General features: G+C 39.1%; 1 protein-coding gene across 2 annotated transcripts in view; it reads right to left on the bottom strand.

Annotated features, from left to right (window-relative positions):
* LRCH1 (leucine-rich repeats and calponin homology (CH) domain containing 1) overlaps positions 1–18,643 on the bottom strand; it is a 195,991-nt gene that overhangs the window by 33,360 nt on the left and 143,988 nt on the right. For both annotated transcript variants that reach the window (XM_011939811.1, XM_011939802.1), the window contains exons 9-14: positions 17,170–17,294; positions 12,787–12,854; positions 10,577–10,663; positions 6,942–7,031; positions 6,793–6,829; positions 85–138 (exon numbers count right to left, since the gene is read on the bottom strand). In XM_011939811.1, the coding sequence (XP_011795201.1) occupies positions 85–138; positions 6,793–6,829; positions 6,942–7,031; positions 10,577–10,663; positions 12,787–12,854; positions 17,170–17,294 (461 nt within the window). The remainder of the gene's footprint in view (positions 1–84; positions 139–6,792; positions 6,830–6,941; positions 7,032–10,576; positions 10,664–12,786; positions 12,855–17,169; positions 17,295–18,643) is intronic.

Genomic DNA, 18,643 nt, shown 5'->3' on the forward strand with positions numbered 1-18,643 from the left:
CTTAGATTATATATTTCTGTAAAAGATATTCCAATCCAGCCATCAAGAAACACCTCACCTTCCATGAATCTTCAAGAAACTTACCTCATTTGGAGAATACTGGCTCCCATTATTCTGTAATGTTAGATCACTTTGCACCTTAAAAAAGAAGAAAAAAGCATGGTATGTTCCATTAGACTGTGAGACTGTTGAGGCAAGAACTGCATCTTTCTTACTGCCATCATGTCCCCAGTCCATGGGTACACAATGTATATCTGTTGAATTAGTTAGTGTGTTCAGTAGCTAGGTAGACCATACTCATATGTTCTGAAAACATGCAGCTGTATTCATAGAAAAATACATCTAAAGTATTATACAAACTAAGATAAAGAATTTCCCAGAGCAAGGAGTTCACTCCAAAATATCTGTGGATGTCAGCTTACCTTGCTAGGTGACCAAGCTGCCTGCTGGTTCCCATCCTCATTTTAATTATGGTTTTTAGAAATGGCTCAAGGTAGTACTTCCTAAATATGCAGAATCACATTGGGAGCATTCAATAAATACACGTCTGACCCCAAATTAACTGGGCAAATCTCATGTTGTCAGTTCAACATCAGATTACTTTGGCAACTACTGGTTAAGAGAAAAAATTATAAATTTTTTTTCTGTCATAAAATGTGCAGGATTTATAACTGGTCGTGGTGAAAAGTCAAGATGACATCCTGATTTCCAGCAGGAATGACTGGGTAGATGGTAGCATCACTGAATACCACGGAGAACACAGGAGCAGTTTAAGAAGAAGTTGATAGTTATCAGTTTAGCTATGTAGAGAAAGCGAAATTTGTGGGGCATGGAGATAAAATCTGACTACTGGGGTACGGGGGGGAACTTGAGGCATGAGCTACAGGTTTCGAAGTCATTATTAAATATGGGGTGCCTGAGTCCACAAGGTGACCAGATGGTCCAGAGAGACAGTGTAGAAGTTGAGGAACAGTGGCTGAGAGCAAAATCTTATAAAACCAGCATGAAAGGGACACATAGAAACAAGCGGCCCACAAGGGACACACTCTAGTTTCTCACCCAGATCTGCCTTCTTTATAAGGTAGTCAAGAACCCCCTGATCCTCCCTGATAAAAAATTGGGTGTTAGCTTATATAAACACCTTCATATATGCCACCAAATTATCGTGCATTTAAGATGCCTGTTCCTATTCATTGTTGAGGAGTGCTATTTACAAACCTTCCCACCTTTGACACAAATCCAAGAGGAAACCATAGTTTTAGAATAAAATGTCACCTGCTAACAAGTAACTTCGGGTTTGATTCTTTCTATAAGCTCTTTCCTCTAGTTTGCCCTATCATCTCCCAGACCCTTCCCCGTTCATTGTTGAGGAGTGCTATTTACAAACCTTCCCACCTTTGACACAAATCCAAGAGGAAACCATAGTTTTAGAATAAAATGTCACCTGCTAACAAGTAACTTCAGGTTTGATTCTTTCTATAAGCTCTTTCCTCTAGTTTGCCCTATCATCTCCCAGACCCTTCCCCGTTCGGTATTATTTATGTATGAGCCATGCAATTTGCAATTCTTCCTGCATGGATGCCAGTGCCACCCACACTTGATGTGGACAGTCACCTAAAGTATGTTTAAAGTCAGATCACGTGATGTGCCACCAATTACAAACCGCTTCATAATCCTGGCCTCCCCTTTCCGTGTGGCTCACACAGAGCTGATTCCCCATAGCCACGTTGTCTTGCTCAACATAGCCTCCTGGCTACAGGGCCAAACACCAAAATGCCCAAAGTCTAAGTTTGCTTTCCTCTCCTTAAACTCTACCCCTTCCCCAGTGTCCCTGAGCACCTAAAACAACCTCAGGACTGCAGACCATCTTATTTCTTCTGTAAATTTTTCAACATCTAAATCTTCTTACTCCCACATTTAAAAGAAATTAATTAAAGTGAGGGCAACTTCACAGCCTTCATCTTCCAGTCCTTTACACAAAAACAAGGCCGAATCTAGCACAGGCACTCAACAAATACTGCAGAATTAATATAAGGCTATGCTGAAAGATGTTACTTTCTGCTTGAGTGAGACAGAGGAAAGAATATAAAAATAACCAATCATAAGTAAAGATCATATTTTAGCTCTACATAATCCTTATCACTGGCCCTGTGAATTCACCACTCTCTTTTCTTTTCCTTGTGACTTCCTTTTTCCATCAGAGCCAGCTATTCCCCCTCCCTTTTTAAAATCATAGAGATGTGTTTCCCAAGGACAGATAATTGCCCTACAGAAGGAAAACAAGGAGAATTCCTTATGCCAAATACTCCTCCTTCAACCAAAAAAGAAAAAAAAAAAAAAACCTTATGTTAAAATAATACAAAACATCGTAAGTTGGAGATAGAATAAAAGTATCTTTTTTTTTTTTTTTTTGAGGTTTTCTGTCCTCGAGGGACTCCCGAAATCATGGACACAGGTATATATGTGTTTTTAAAACTATGAGAGTGAAAGTTCAAAGACATTTTAAGTAGCATGCTAAAATGAAGGTGCTAAGGAAGGCTGGACCTGGTACATTCTGTGAGTACAGAGGAGTAATACAATCTGCCCAATTAGAGCAGAAAATTCACTCTGGAGGCAAGGGTGCAGTAGCTGGCTGGGAGGCCCTCACAGCACTGAGCACAGAGCCTATGCAGAGCTGTAGCTCAACACCTATGGGCTTAATGGCCTTGGCTGATGGAACAAACAGACTCATCATTAGAGGGAAAGCTGGGCTGGCCCAACTGACCGAATGATTGATATATGACTTGGAAGTCAAGTTTCCTACTTTAGGAGAGTATTAGGCTTTTCCACATAATATAATGGTAGCAAGCATGGTTAAACTTCAGGAAAAACCCATGAAGTTTTATGAGCATGTGGAAAAGTGTCAGATGATTTTCAAGTTAGACAAGCACAAGGAAATGAATTTAGAGGAACATAATATACACCTTATCTAAACAATGGAGTGTTTGCAGCTATCAGTTAAGACCCAGAGATCTGTACATCAAATAAGCAGTACACTGAAATTTTGCTTACCAAAGCCTAATCCTTATCATTTAATTTCCTATCTCTTTCTCTTTCTTCTTCCCTCCCTTCCAGGAATCCTCACTAACTACTCACTGAGTTCCAGGTACAGCTGGGTCCCACTTCGAGTGAGAATGCTAAGTGTTTGTGCTATGCAATGAGAAAGACAAACAACAGGAGAAATAAAGAGGAGATCAATAAGCAGAAATCCATTCTGAAAATCTAGAACTGACTGCAAAGATATAGTTCACCTTTGCTGATGGGAAAATGGGAGGAAGCTCTACATAAAACAGTCTTGGGCTGATATGAAGGAAATGTGACATTTAAACATTCCTTCCCAAAACACCAAAATGTTTAATATCAGTAGCAATTTCTAATAACCATTGGAATTGGGTAGTTAGTAAATCAGTGCATGTATTGGTATTAGATTAAAAGATGGGATGAGACTAGGTGCGGTGGCTCATGCCGGTAATCCCAGCACTTTGGGAGGCTGAGGCAGGTGGATCACCTGAGGTCAGGAGTTTGAGACCAGCCTGGCCAACATGGCAAAACTCTGTCTCTACTAAAAGTACGAAAATTAGCCGCGCATGGTGGCAGGCGCCTGTAATCCCAGCTACTCAGGAGGCTGAGGCAGGAGAATTGCTTGAACCTGGTAAGTGGAGGTTGCAGTGAGCTGAGATTGTGCCACTGCATTCAACCTGGGCAACAAGAACGAGACTCTGTCTCAAAAAAAAAAAAAAAAAAAAAAAAAAATACAATAAATTTAAAAGAAGATGGGATGAAAACTAGACCTAGACAAAACTATGAACTGGGCTCAGTCTATATTTAGTATATACCCATCCCTTATTCCTTCCATACCCATTCACATTATTGGAAGCATTGCTCATGCACACATAAGTATCATGGCTGCTCTTCTTCTGCCAAGATCTGCTCTGAAGAAAAGGTTTGATGCAATCAGGCACCTCTAAGGTCTGTAAGCATGACAAGACTTAGTGTTGCCACTAGTCTACAGCATGAAGAGACAATATACTGCAGTAGGAAAGCAGGGCCAAGCCTTTTACATGTAAGTGACCTGGCCAGTCACTTGATCGTGAGCTTCAAATCCTGCATTGCCACTCAGGTGTGATAACTCCCACTTTTCACTTATACCTTACCTAGAATGTAAACTCGTAAGTGTAGGAGCCCTGTGTCTTTAATGCTACTTTCTCAGTGTCCAGAGTGGTGCTTGAGACACGGGAGGCAATTGACGAATATTTGTTGAAGAAATGAAATAACCGTAACTTATGTAATATACAAAGCACATGGTCTGGCATGTAGCAATACTTCCTTTTTTTAAAAAAAAGTCAGGAATTATACATTTTAGAAGACAAAATTATTGGAATGACCATCCAATTGTGTATTAAAAATGTACGGGATGTATCTTTATTCTAGAAGTTTTGTGTCTTTCTTGTGCTCCTGAAATCACGTAAACAGGTGGCCATCTATTTTACTAGAGTCAAAAGTGGGTCTGCAGCTGGATGCTAAGATGGTCTTGAACTATCTCATCACAGACTGCTTGTTAGCTGCAATGAAAAAATAAAACAGCAATTACACAGTGGAGAAATGGAGTCATATCTTGATTGGGTGATCAAATTAACATCACCAAAGACAGACAGATGGACATAGTGTGGCACCAAATGTGATGCCCTGAGATGGTCACAACATCACCTGTGCCGTATTCTAAATCAGAATGCAGAAGTTCAAACTAATCATGAGGAAACATTAGACAGACAGAAAATGAGGAACATTATATTAAAAAGGAGGAGGTTTGTGTTCCTCAAAATTTCAAGGTCATACAAAATCAGAGAAATGTCATGGAAATGTTCCAGATAAAAGAAGGTTATAGATACTTGACAATAAAATGTAGTACCTGCAACTAGATTGGATCTTACACTGAAAGGAAAAAAATGCTCTGAAGAGCATCATTAGATCAACTGACAAATTTGGAGGATGGATGATAGATTAGATGAAAATATGTTATCAACATGAATTTATGAAGATGATAACTGAAATTGTGTAAGATAAAAATCCATATTCATAGAAAATACACACTAAAATGATTAGAGATAAAGGACTACGATATGTGAAACCTACTTTCAGAAAAAGAATCGTGTGTGTTTCAGAAAAACAACTGTGTATATAGAGAGAGGGAGACAGAACAAATATAACAAATATGACAAAATGTTAATAGTAAATCTAATTTTACAAGATTATTTTTGCAAGCTTTTGTAGAACATTGCAAAATTTTTTTACTATCTTTAATAAGTTTAAAATTATTTTCACTTGATTACAGATGGCTCACACCTGTAATCCCAGCACTTTGAGAGGTTGAGGAGGAAGGATCGCTTGAAACCAGCAGTTTGAGACTAACCTGGGCAACAAAGCGAGATCTTATCTCTACAAAAAAATAAAATTTAATTTAAAAAATTATTTCCAGATAAGAAGCTAAAAAAGAGGTTAAGTCTGCACAGAACCAAAATCAACCTCAAAGGAAGAACTTGATGAAATGGGTTCAGGGGAGACTGCAAATAAAAGACTTCCAATGTCCCACTATGGGGTAATTCAATGACGCCTCTACCCAGGGAAGAAGTGGTACAGTAATTCTGTTTAAAGACCACACCAATAACAATAATAGAGAAGCAAGCTAATAGCTAACATTTAGGTACTCTGTGTTAGGTGACATTTTCTGAATCAAAATTCCTAATTCGATCTTTACAATAGGTATTATGATCCCAGTTACAGTAATGAATGTTGAGAGAGGTTAATTAAGTTCCCCACAGTTAGCCAGTCTTTGAGATGGGACTGACACCTAATATAATTCCAAGTCACTGCGCTTAACAATGAAACCACACTCTCTAGCAACATGGCTCTTCCTTTTATAGTGACACTTCCTTTTTCCTTATTTCTTTAACACAGAGACAAAGTTAAGAGTGTGAAACCACTTTACTATAGTACATGTGCAAACACCTCAGTGGGGCATCAACTGTTGGTACACAATCTTGGTACCTAAGTTAGCCATCCTAAATCCATTCAGGAAATGGGTTGTAACCTATGTTTCACTCCCAGATCGCCAGCTCAAAATTATCTCTCTCTGACTGGGGTTTTGAGACATTCTAAGACATTTGAGACATTCTAAGCTCATCTCTAGTTTTATGTCAAAACTGCTTTCTTTACAGCCACCCACATTTTACTCCATGTAACTCTACCGAACCCATCCTTAACCTGTCTTCAAATATCCCCACCAGCTTCTCTTTATGATATTCTTTTAATCCTCCTCGACATTCCCAAATCATTTATTCTTGTCTTTCAGGTGTTTTCCAGCTAATTTCCATCTGGCCAACTCCCAGATTTTCTCTTGGCTCTAAAATCTACATTGAATGGTCCTCCTCCAGGTTCCGACACACAGGCAGATTCCCTATGTACTTTAGTTGCCATTGCTTGACTCAGCAAGATGATCGGAGGTAAAAAAAAATCTACAGAATCTAATAGAAATAGTTAACTCTCATCTTTAACAGAGGGTGAGGTATAATAGAAAAGCAGAACTAAAAGAGGCAAACGTACAAACAAGTTGAAAAATGTGTCCCGAACAAATCTGAATATTGGCCTCATTAATAAAGATGTTTCACTCCCTGACAAATCTTTACATAATGTGGTGGCCGGTATTCCACGGCAAAATATTGCACTGAGTTCTGGTGAATCCACCAGCAGCCTTACCTCACACACCGGAGATGTTTCCAGCTGTATTTGACCACTGTGGGAACAAGGAAAGAAAAATATATATATATAAAGTGAAATTTAAAGCATAAAAATGTCAACGTATTATAAAAAGAGAAAACATAATTTGTTATAAAAGGTAAGCATACTTCAGTGCAGAATCTTGTAATTCTAAGGCTTCTGCTGATCCCATAGGATATAGGTTTAAAACACTTCTCTCCGTAATATCTGTGCTCAATCTAAACAGTAGGAAAAAAAGATATTAGTAAATTTATTAAACTTTTATTTTTAATAAATTCTATTGGTCTTATTCAGTTCAAATTTTTAATTTACTAAAAAGTTATGTTTATCTTTAGGATTAAGTGAGGAAAAGTCTATGATGGAAATTTCACAGTGCATGATATTTTCCCACCATATGCCAAAATATAATATTCCACCTGCTACTGGTAATACAATCCAACTTGTTTGTAATATAATAGTAATTTCTAATAAAATCAAAATTTTCAGAGGTAGTATAGCATATACCCAATTTTATTTTAGAACTTTATGAATTTACAGAAGCAAGTCAAGTTGCTGAGAGTATTACATTATAGTGTATGTACCATTGGCATTTGGTTTTAATAGGGAGATATACATTGTATCTCTCACTTAAAAAAATCACAAGCAATTTGATATGCATTTTTACTTCTGAAATAGTCTCACATAGTTTCTAAATTTCTGCTATTTTAAGAGATGAAGTTTTTTTTTTTTTCTTAAAGACCTATAAAGCCAGGAATTTCTGTAAGTTATATAAAAGTTATAAAGTCATTTTAAACAGGGATGCGTTTATATTATAGAGGCCTGTGAAAATGCTGTCGAACTAACAATCAGAAGGCCTTGAGAGAAGAAGCCAAGATAAAGAGAACAGCAATAGCCAACTAAATTTTCTGACACATAAAAGGTAAACTTTTAAAATTTAATCCTATAATCAATGGCTTCACTAAAAGAGAAAAAATTCCTGGATCTATGAAATGTGAGATAAAAGAAAAAACACAATGTGTATGTAAACTTTTTTATTACTAATATTCAGTCCCAAAGCAGTTAGAAATAAATGATATGTTGAAGTGTCCTCTCTATATCAGAAACAAAACCAGGGCTCTTCATGACTATTATACTGGCTCACAAAAATATTATAAGATTAGATGTCATATTATACAAATTATTTCAGGATGCATAACAATGATCTAAAGCAGCCAAAGTAGTGGATTATTTTAGAAAGACAATGAAATTCATACAAAATTTTACAACATAATATTTTAAAATAGTGCTCCATAAAGATGCGAATCAAGTATCACTTGGAAGGTTAGTTGGGACTGTTTTCTTCCACTATCTTAATATATTTCCTTCCATCTTATTTCCTTCTTAAAATCCATCTTAACATATTTCCTTCCAGTTTTTCTAAATTTCCTGCACAACTGGTACCTAATTCTATCTATATAATTGGGATCAAACATTGTGTGTTTTTACATACTTTAAAAAAGTTATACACTTCTTTAGAAGTATAAAAGCCTTCTATGATATCACTAAAAACTTTAAAAAACATTATATTGGCCATATCACATTCCATCTTATCAATGATAAAGATATCACCCTTTTGGGGGGATAACAATAAAGTATCCCCAAATTGTTAGATAATTTCTTGTTCCAAATATTTGCTATTAAAAATACCTATCCTTCATTCTCTACCCCAAATTGTTCATGTCTTCTTGTCTCCTAGGATAAGTTCTTAGATTTCACTCCAAAGTTTTATATAGGTTTCTAGACTTGGTTACATACTGAGTTACTTCTGGAACGGTTTTGCCAATTTACTTCTCCACCAGCAGTTTATGTATTATTTCAAATCCTCATAACCCTAAAAGGTAGGTACTTGTCACCCCATCTTATACATGAAGAAATGGGATGCAGAGAAGTCATATAACTTACCCAAGTTAACTGATGCTGCAGCTATGTTTAAAAAGTTTCTAGCTAATTCAAAGTCTGTTCTTTCCACAAGCCACCCTACTTCCTGATTCATTATACTGAATACATACACACGTACACATGCCTACACGTACTTACACGTGTGAACAACCATACACATGAATGCATACACATAAACACACATCCTTTCACTAACTGCCCTGGCTCAGGATGTAGAATTCAGCTCTTTGAACATACCTTGATTAGGTGCCTATGCCATGAGCCAAATATTAGGGAGAATTAACATGAATAATCACGTTTAAACACCATCATTGCCTCCCTCTAAATATAAAATAAAATCTCAGCTCCTTAACAGCATCCAGAGCCTTTACCTAAGCTTTTCATTCAATACAGAATTTCTCTTTTTCTCGAAATTGGCAGTTATTAAAGGTCCAGGCCATGATCCTATCCTTCAGGAAGACCAGTCCACCCATTTCCCCTTTACCTGAGGTTGGGCACTTGCTCAAGTCTATCATTTTTTACCTCCACTTGAAGCACGTGCATCAGTTATAGTTATTTATTTATTTATTTGTTTTGTTATTATTATTATTATTTTTGAGACACAGTTTCACTCTGTCACCCAGGCTGGAGTGTGGTGGGATTACAGGTGCGCACCACTATGCCCAGCTAATTTCTGTATTATTAGTAGAGACAGGGTTTCACAATGTTGGCCAGGCTGGTCTCGAACTCCTGGCCTCAAGTGTTCTGCCTGCCTTGGCCTTCCAAAGTGACAGGATCACAGGCGTGAGCCACCGCACCTGGCCCACTTACACTTATAAAAAACTGCTCAAGGCAATCTCTAATCTATTCTAGTTTAAATTCTCAGAAGGCAAGAGCTGTGTCTTGTCCATCTTTGCATCCCCCAAGGTACACACTGCAGATCTTCCCATACTCCAAGCACTCAATCAATGTCTGCAGAATTGAAATGCTTTTCAAATCAATTGCAAAGGATTTCCAGTTGTACTAAACTGATCCGCCACTATTCTTTCAGGGCCAGAAATCATAGGTGGTATACCCTCATTAGCATTCTGCGATACACTAACCACCCTTTTCATAAATTTGCAGAACCCAGCTGGGATTGCTGCAGTGTGATTCCCATGTTCGTCATATTGTAAGACCACATCAGTTTACCAAGTCCTCTGGTTCTCTAGAGATCATGAAGTTATTACCGATAAATGAAACCTGCTACTGTTTAGCTGAAAAATATTTTGTCCATGGGAATTCCATTACCATTAGTTAAGAAATAGAAAAGTATTATCCACATATCCACTGCATGTGGTACCTATTATTGATCAAGGCAAATTCAGATTTAAAAATTATCCTGTATCCCAAATCTTTAGAAATATATTCTTCAGTTAACACATATTTGGCACTACCCCAGATAAATATACTACTACTTGATATACCAATTCTTTCCTTTTTGGAAAACGTTTTCTTTATATTTTTTATAAATCAGGGGTTTAAACTTTAAGCAATATAAAATATGTACTTTTACCATATTTTTGTTTTCTAAGAATTATACCAAAAATTCCCATATGAATTTCATGAGGGGTGAATGAACTCAATAAAGGGTGGTGAAAGGAGAAATTGATCTCACTCTCTCCAGAAGTTTGACTCTTTTACTTTTGCATCTTGGGAAAACAGGCAACAAACATGACTTTTCTTTGTTAGTAGCTGGACTGGGCCAAAATTATTTGCATAGGTATTTTAGGAATGTAGATAATGTACTCAATACATTAGTATGCATTATTTACACATGAAACCTGGACTGAGGAGACATACATACCCATTGGGATCTTGCAGCAAATCTACTGCTTCTCTCAGCTGCTCGATCATTGCTATATCCATGTCCTGATCTTTGGATGAACTTATTCTGTAACATGAAACCAAGCATAAGAATGAAAATGATAGGCCAGGCATGGCGGCTCACACCTGTAATCCCATCACTTTGGGAGGCCGAGGGAGGTGGAAGACAAGGTCAGGAGATCGAGACCATCCTGGCTAACACGGTGAAACCCTGTCTCTACCAAAATTACAAAAAATTAGCTGGGCGTGGTGGCGGGCGCCTGTAGTCCTAGGTACTCGGGAGGCTGAGGCGAATGGCGTGAACCCGGGAGGCGGAGCTTGCAGTGAGCCGAGATCGTGCCACTGCACTCCAGCCTGGGCGACAGAGCGAGACTCCGCCTCAAAAAAAAAAAGAAAAAAGAATGAAAATGATCAATACAACATGAATATCATCTAATTTCTTAAAAAGCAAACTTACAAAAATCCATCTAACATATAAAAATGATTTTGACAGATTCAGTGCTATGGTGAACATGTGTTTGTACCTTGTGGGGTGGGAAGCCAGAACGTGGTGGGAAGAGCCCCTGAGTAGGGGAAGCCCAGCTCTGCTGTAAAGCAGCTCACATAAGATTTTCATGCCTGTGCACCCCTAACTGCTCCTGTGCACAGTCAGGCAATGGCCTAGATGAGAGGCTCTCACAGTTGTGCTTTACTGGGTTCTAGGAGGGTTCATGAGGGGGATCAGCTGCACGAGTCTGTACTACTTCTGGGCCTTCCAACTCCCGTTCAACCAGTTTGATTACTTTAATGCACAGAGGGTTTCAGTGTGGGACAGTGGTTCTCAGTCCAAACTCTAGATGCAGCAAAATCATCTGTGGAGCTTAAAAACCATGCCAGGCCCTATACGTTCAAGTGGGTCTGACTAGGGGTTCAGGATTTTATAAAGCTCTACAGATAATCCTGGTTTACAGCCAGGGTTGAAAGCACTAGGTATAAGATTGAGAATGGAGTTTCCAAAACTTTATATAGTTTAAAAACAACTGCCTCTTTCCCTATGCTTCTCTGATTGTATAACCAAGTTAGGCCTCCGTGGCTCTCAGCAGCATATCCAGTGAGTAGCTGGTAATACAGACAGTGACCAGAGAGGAACTTCCCAATGTTTTTAAAGGGCAAGAGAGATTTGATCATAGCAAGCCCTTCCTGCTACAGAATGTAAGTCAATGACTTTCTGTAAGGAGAAAAGTTTTAACAATGGGATAAATCCTCACTAAGAAGAACAACCCTACAAGGTATGATGGAGAGTCCACACCTGCCTCCCAGATCATAGAAATAAAAATCCTGGGAACAAAAACTATACTCTATACCACATAGTTCAAACTCAATTCCCCTGGACACGGTTCATTGTCTGATGGGATCACACACCCCCTCCGCTGTAAATCTTGCTAAATAAATATGTATACATATTTAATTATAATGTATTTCATTATAATATATAATATATATTTAATTATAATGTATAAATAATATAAATAAATATGTATACATATTTATTTAGCAAGTAGAGTAGAAGGATTATCTGTCTGGTACAAGATTCCTTGGGTTCAAATGCTGGCCCTCTGTGACCTTGCGGCAAGATAATCAATCTCTCTGTGCCTCAGTTTTGTCATCTGTGAAATGGGGGACAAGAACAGAACTTATCTGTTGGGAGTGTTGTAAAGATGAAATGAGTTATGGCCTGTGAAGTATTTAGGACAATGCCTGGCACATGATGTTGAATAAATGCTAGCCCTGGCAGTTGGAAGTCTTGGGACCAGAAGTCTATGGTGTTCTCAGATCTTGAAGGTGATGACTTGGGGTAAAGAAGGAGATCAGAGCTACAGGTCACTTCAGGTCCAGCTGTTGGCTTCTTCAGGCAATTGTATGGACAGTAGAACCTCCCATCTAGAAATTCTAGCTAATTCTCTGAATCACATGACTGCCCACAGCCTCAAAACAAATAAGACTCGAGGCCAAGGAAGAGGTTTGTACTGCCCAATATCATGACAAAAAGCATCGGACAGAGAAAAACTGGCAACTTCTTATCAATATTGTAAGAATATTAGTGTGCCCACAGAAAAGCAGGTCAAAATTCTATCACAACGGAACTGCCAGTCTGCTTGCAAAGTGGATTTTAGAGTGACGATGGCTCATAACCGAGGCCTTGGTACTCACATGCCCTCGGTTTGCCAGTGTACATCCTCCTCTATCCGTAACAGCTCTTCACAGTCTTCTGTCCTTGCCTGTGGACAAAACAGACAGGGTTCCTGAAAACCACTGGCTACTCCTCAGTAGTCAGGAGCCAAAACCTGCCCAGCCCATGTTTATAACAGTGTTATTCACAATAACCAAAAGCTGGAAACAAGCCGAACAGCCATCTACGGAGGGATGGATAAACAAAATCCGGTATGTACATGCACTAGAATGTCACTCAGCCTTAGAAAGGGGGAAGTTCTCACGCATGCCATACACACAGATAACCCTTGAGGACATTATGCTACGTGCAATAAGCCAGTCACAAAAACACAAATACTCTACTGATTACACTTATATGAGGTGCACACAGTAATCAAATTCATCCAGACAGAGAGTAGAATGCTTGCTGCCAGGGGCTGCCAGGAGGGAACGAGGGACTTGTTATTTAAAGGGTACACAGGGTCAGTTCTCTAGATGAGAAGAGTTCTGGAGATAGGCTGCACAATGTGAATGTAGTTAAAACACTCTGAACTACATGTACATTTAAAAAATGGCTAAGGTGGTACATTTTGGAAGTATTTTCCCATAATTAAACATTTTTTAATTTAAAAAAATGCGGCCCAGGACCACAGCATCTGTTAACTTATCATCAGAAATTTAAAGCTTCACCGGATTTCCTGTTGCCCCTTTAGCACCTCCTTGTATTGTGAGATCCCTCTCCTGGGCTTGTGGGTCACCTGTGAAGATGCATTCTAGTGTTTGTGACAGCAGGGATGTGTGTGTGTGAGTGTGCACGCATATGTGTGCAGTGGGGAAAAGAGAAAGTATAAAATTCTTAACAGAAAAGTGCTTCCGATTGCATCTAATAGTTTTCATGTATACAACATCCAGAATTCACTCAAATGTTCTCCCTGCACCGTCACCCCACTTTTTCCCAAAGCGGCACTAGTGGCACTGGCTATTTAGAAAGGCAAGTCCCACAGTGAGCCTTCCACAGGCCTCCTTGCACGTTCATCTCTGACACAGAGAAATGCTGCTTTAACCCAGCTGATGGCTAGAACGAAAGCCAACTTGAACAGGGCCACATTTTCCTGGCTAGGAGAGAACACCAGCCAAAAGGATCATTATTGGTGTCAAGGTTCTGGCATATCATTAACTCAGGACTAGCCTGTCCTCCAGATGTGTTGTTAGGACAAGACTTTTCCCGAAGACATGGCTAGCTGCCCAATGCTGGACTCTGACTGGGAACATACTTGGACTTTTTCTATGGTGTTTACAATTTTCACATACAATACAGTCAGTGCATAAATGACTGTGCCACTCTCCACACTCCAAATGACAGAAAAATTCATGGGTAAAATATACTACCAGAAATGACCAAGACAACATGTTCTTATTTTGTTTTGTTGGGTTTCAACCATAGGAGCAATGGGTATTTCTTTTTAATTTTTTGTTTCAAAACTATAAGTAGCCAAGAGTATAAAATGTCTCTTTTTTCATTAGGCAAAATAGGCTTACTGGGTTGCTTTTGCTAAGTTAAATGGTTATACAGTTGATCCTCATTATCTGTGGATTCTGCATTTGTGAGTTTGCCTGTTCACTAACATGTATTTTTAGTCCCAAAACCAGTATTCGTGGCGCTCTGGAGGTCATCTGCAGACATCTGCAGAGTGGTAAAAAATTTGAATCCCAGGACATGTATGTTCCCAGATGAGGTGGAACCAGGTGACACTCTGCCTTCTTCTTTCGGCTCTCTTACTGTAAATAAGTGTCCTTTTTCACTGTCTAGTTAGTGCCATGTTTTCACACTGTTGTGTTTTTTGTTGGTGATTTCACTTTAAAATAGCCCCAAACATAGTGCTGAAGTGCTGCCTCGTGTTCAGAAGCCCAAGGAAGTTGTGATGTCCCTTACAGAGGACAATACATGTGTTAGACAAGCTTCCTTCGGGCATGAGTTACAGTGCTGCTGGTTGTAATGTTCATCAAACAATATATGTTAAATAAGGTATGGCTGCAATGTTCATCAAAACAATATGTATTAAATAAGGTATCTTTAAACAGAAATACACACAAATCAAGGTTATGTGTTGATCGGTTGACAAAGACGTAGTGACCAGAGGCTTGCAGGAACGCAGCCCTCTATTTCCCCAATGAGTGATGGCTCAGTATGGGACAATTCAATATGCACACTGATGTCACACAATACAACTGCTGTGAATAATGAAAATTGACTGTGGCTGCAAAGGTCCAAGATGCTTATTCCGTAAAGAAAACAGGATTATGGAAAGCACAGAACTCTGTTTTTTTGAGAAAGGGTCTCATTCTTTCACCCAGGTTGGAGTGCAGTGGTGGTGCCATCATGGCTCACTGAAGACTCACTCTCCCAAGCTCAAGTGATCTTCCCTCCTCAGCGTCCTGAGTAGCTGAGACTCAAGGAGCACACCACCACACCCAACTAGTTTTTGGTTTTTTGTAGAGATGGAGTCTTAGTATGTTGCCCAGGCTGGTCTCGAACTCCTGGGCTCAAGTGATCCTCCTGCCTCAGCCTCCCAAAGTGGGGGATTACAGGTGTGAGCCATTGTGCCAGGCCAAGCACAGGTTGAAAGACTTAAAGTTGATGGATATCGAGCCTAATATGGGCCTGATTTTCAATGCATAATTTTTCTTTAACTTGTTGTAGATGTTTGTTTATTTTATCATTAGCATTTTTCTTTCGATTTTCCAAGAGAAGCATCTTCCAGAAAGCATTTGCCAAGTTGACTTCCACACCCCTATCTGCTCCTCTAGTTTCCATCTACAGGATCCATCCTGTACAGCAGCCATTTCCACGAAGTCCTTGAAATCTCTGAATCCAGGGAAATTTGCTTTTCTGAAACAATATGCTTTATTTTTACTAACTGCTTTGTTTCCTCTAGAACTTAAACATGGACATCTTCTTAACACATTCTTCAGGGTTTCCATCTTTACCTTAGATTCTTAAGATGAATGCTTGATGTACTCCAATTTTCACATTTTCATGGAAGAATCGTCCCACAGAGCTGAGAGATAGGGTCTAAGCTGGGGGAGCCTTGTAGAACCAGGGGCCTGAGAGGAATGTCATTATATTTGTACTTTAGAAAAATGTTTGGTGGCAGAATATATATATATATAGAGAGAGAGAGAGAGAGAGTGTGTGTGCGTGTGTGTGTGTGTGTGTGTGTGTACACACATGCATGCATGTACAGGGGGTGCAGTATTAGGTAAGAAGTGGAGTGGGTGGGGTGGTGACTGAAGTAATCAAAGTGAGAAACTATGAGGCTCAAATGAAGCAATGTCAATGGAGACGGGGGACAGAAACAAGGCAAGGGGTGTGACCTATTTTAAAACAAGGATGTATGGATTAATGACATTAAATACAGAGAGTAAAGAGTTAAGGCTCTGTGTTTTATCCTTCTATACAACTTCTGTGATCTAGAAAGATATGTCAGGTTCATCATTTTTATCTTGAGGCCATAAACGTGTCCTGAGCACACCAAGGTCTCCTACAGTGTAAAATTCAGCTGTTTTCCTCTCCATTTCCTTGGAGGTGATGCCCAGAGATGTTCATTTAGGCTGGTTCCAGCCATCAGGACACAATGCTCAGAAAATAAGGATGAGTACTTAGGGATCCCATTCTTGGCTTCAGCATAATAACTCAGAAGTTACCTCAGAGTCACAACGAACCTGAATTTTACAAAAACAATCTTTATGATTCTTGGGCGCCACAACCTGAACCAAAAGGGCTGACAGAAACATACCAAGCACCTACTCATGTTGTCAAGTGGAACCTTCACTATCTGCTTCAGTAAAGCGCTAGTTTTTCTGTCCTCCCTGTGTTGCTACTAAGATGCCGGTTTTCCTGACAACTCGGCAACTTCACCTGCCCTTTCAATGCCTCAGGGCACCTACAAAAGTTCAGGAATAAGTGTCCTCAGAGAGATCTTTCCAAAAAGGAAGGACATTCATTTCTCAATTGTGAAAGTCTCCACTTTTGCCTTTATACTACAAATATACTCCCAAGAAAAGGATTTACCTAGAACATGTTGAAAAGAATGTGAAACTATTTCAGCTTTTACTGCATGGTAATAGTCACACTAATGAGCCTGCCAATTTGCACGATGCACTGAGTAGTGGAAAGAAAATCAGATCCATAAACAGACAAATGGAGAGGCACACAGGACATCAGCAAATAGACAGGCTGAGCGCTGAGATGTTTGGAAGGCTTCAGAGAGGGTTCAGCAAGCTGGACGTTGAAGGGGATGGATTGGCAACCTTGAACATAAATTGTAAGGTGCCAAACAGAAGGAAACGAGTAAAATACGTAGTTGATCCCGAAAATCTTGCCTTATAGTTCATAAATTCCGAATGGAGACCATCTGCTCTATCAGTAAACTGGTCTCTTTCTTCTCCTGAGTTGGTGCTGTCACCCAAAAGGGAAGGCTCCGGTTGAAATTCCTGATGAAATTCCCCTGTTAGGAAAATATACAGAGAGACAGAAAGCATGACTTCTTGAACAGAAGAGCAAAACACAGCTGATCTTCAAACATCATCTAGTCACTACAAGTCTTCTGTGTTCCCCATGAAGAAGGTATACGAAAAACCCAAGTTTTCTCTTCCCTGCAGGGAGGAAAAGATAAAAGTAAAATAACCCCAGAAAGGCCCAAACTGAACTTAAAAAGTCAAGGCCTCTCTGGGCCTAGTTCCCTATGAGAAAAATAAGATTTTCTCTTACTTTTTAAGGAATGGAGAAAAGAAAGTATAAAAGAGGGCTTTTTCGCCCTCAGTAATATGTGACTATGTATTTCATATTTAAAATCCAACAAATATTGAGCAGCTACTAAATGGCAGGTATTATGCTAAACATTTTAGGGATTAAAAAATCAGCCAAATCTGACTCCTGTCCTTAAGCAGCAAATAATCTCAAGGAAGAATGTGGGAGGGGAACTAGGCAAGAGCTCCAAATCATAACAGCAAAAGAAGTGTCTACGAGAAGGGCCACACAGAGGTGACAGCATGCCCAGATGGGGCACATCCTCCTAGAATGTGTTCCAGGGGAGGTGGGGACACAAAAGGAACACCCTGCAGAACTCTTCCAACTGTTCTGAAGATGAAAAAGAACCATACTTGGCCACCCTTTAACACTCTGAACCAATGTAATACCCACATCTAGACGAGAGGCGGAAGACCCACTGGTAACAAATTATGTAATTCTTTTATTTGAAAAATGCGCCTAAAATACCACCTCCTATGGTGCATAATATTACTAAGTTTATATGAATTAATAAAGTGGCAGTTATATTTGTATATAAAGCATACAGCTATGTTTTTAGACAACATATGGTTCCCACGATAATCTCAGGTAAACGGAAATGCTAAACTTAAAAACCTAAGCGTAAGAAGTGAAAGCAAACACTAAGGTTTGAGTGAACTTAAACAGCTCTTTCTATCACTCATAAGAGCATATTCCAACATTTATGAGCAGATCTGTATATTGATCCAGTTCTACACTACTCATACATTGTGAAATAGTCTTTGCCACAAATGAGTAAAACTAAATGTTTGTATTTTCCTTAAAAGTCATTGGGAAACAGGAGCAATCAAAAAAATTGCCATAATGTTACCCAATGAGGGCTTCTAACCAAGATATGAAACGTCTTAAAAGGATCTTAAAGGCACACAAGATACAGTGTTTAGTGGTCATTTGATGACTATTAAAGAGCCATAGAATTTTCGAGCTACACTGGACCTTTGATATCACCTAATCCAATCATCTCATTTACAGGTAAGGGAATCAAGGTCACCTGACTGGGCCAAAGTC

This window comes from Colobus angolensis, unplaced genomic scaffold (genome assembly GCF_000951035.1).
Source record: "Colobus angolensis palliatus isolate OR3802 unplaced genomic scaffold, Cang.pa_1.0 Scaffold101, whole genome shotgun sequence".
Classification (NCBI taxonomy): domain Eukaryota; kingdom Metazoa; phylum Chordata; class Mammalia; order Primates; family Cercopithecidae; genus Colobus; species Colobus angolensis.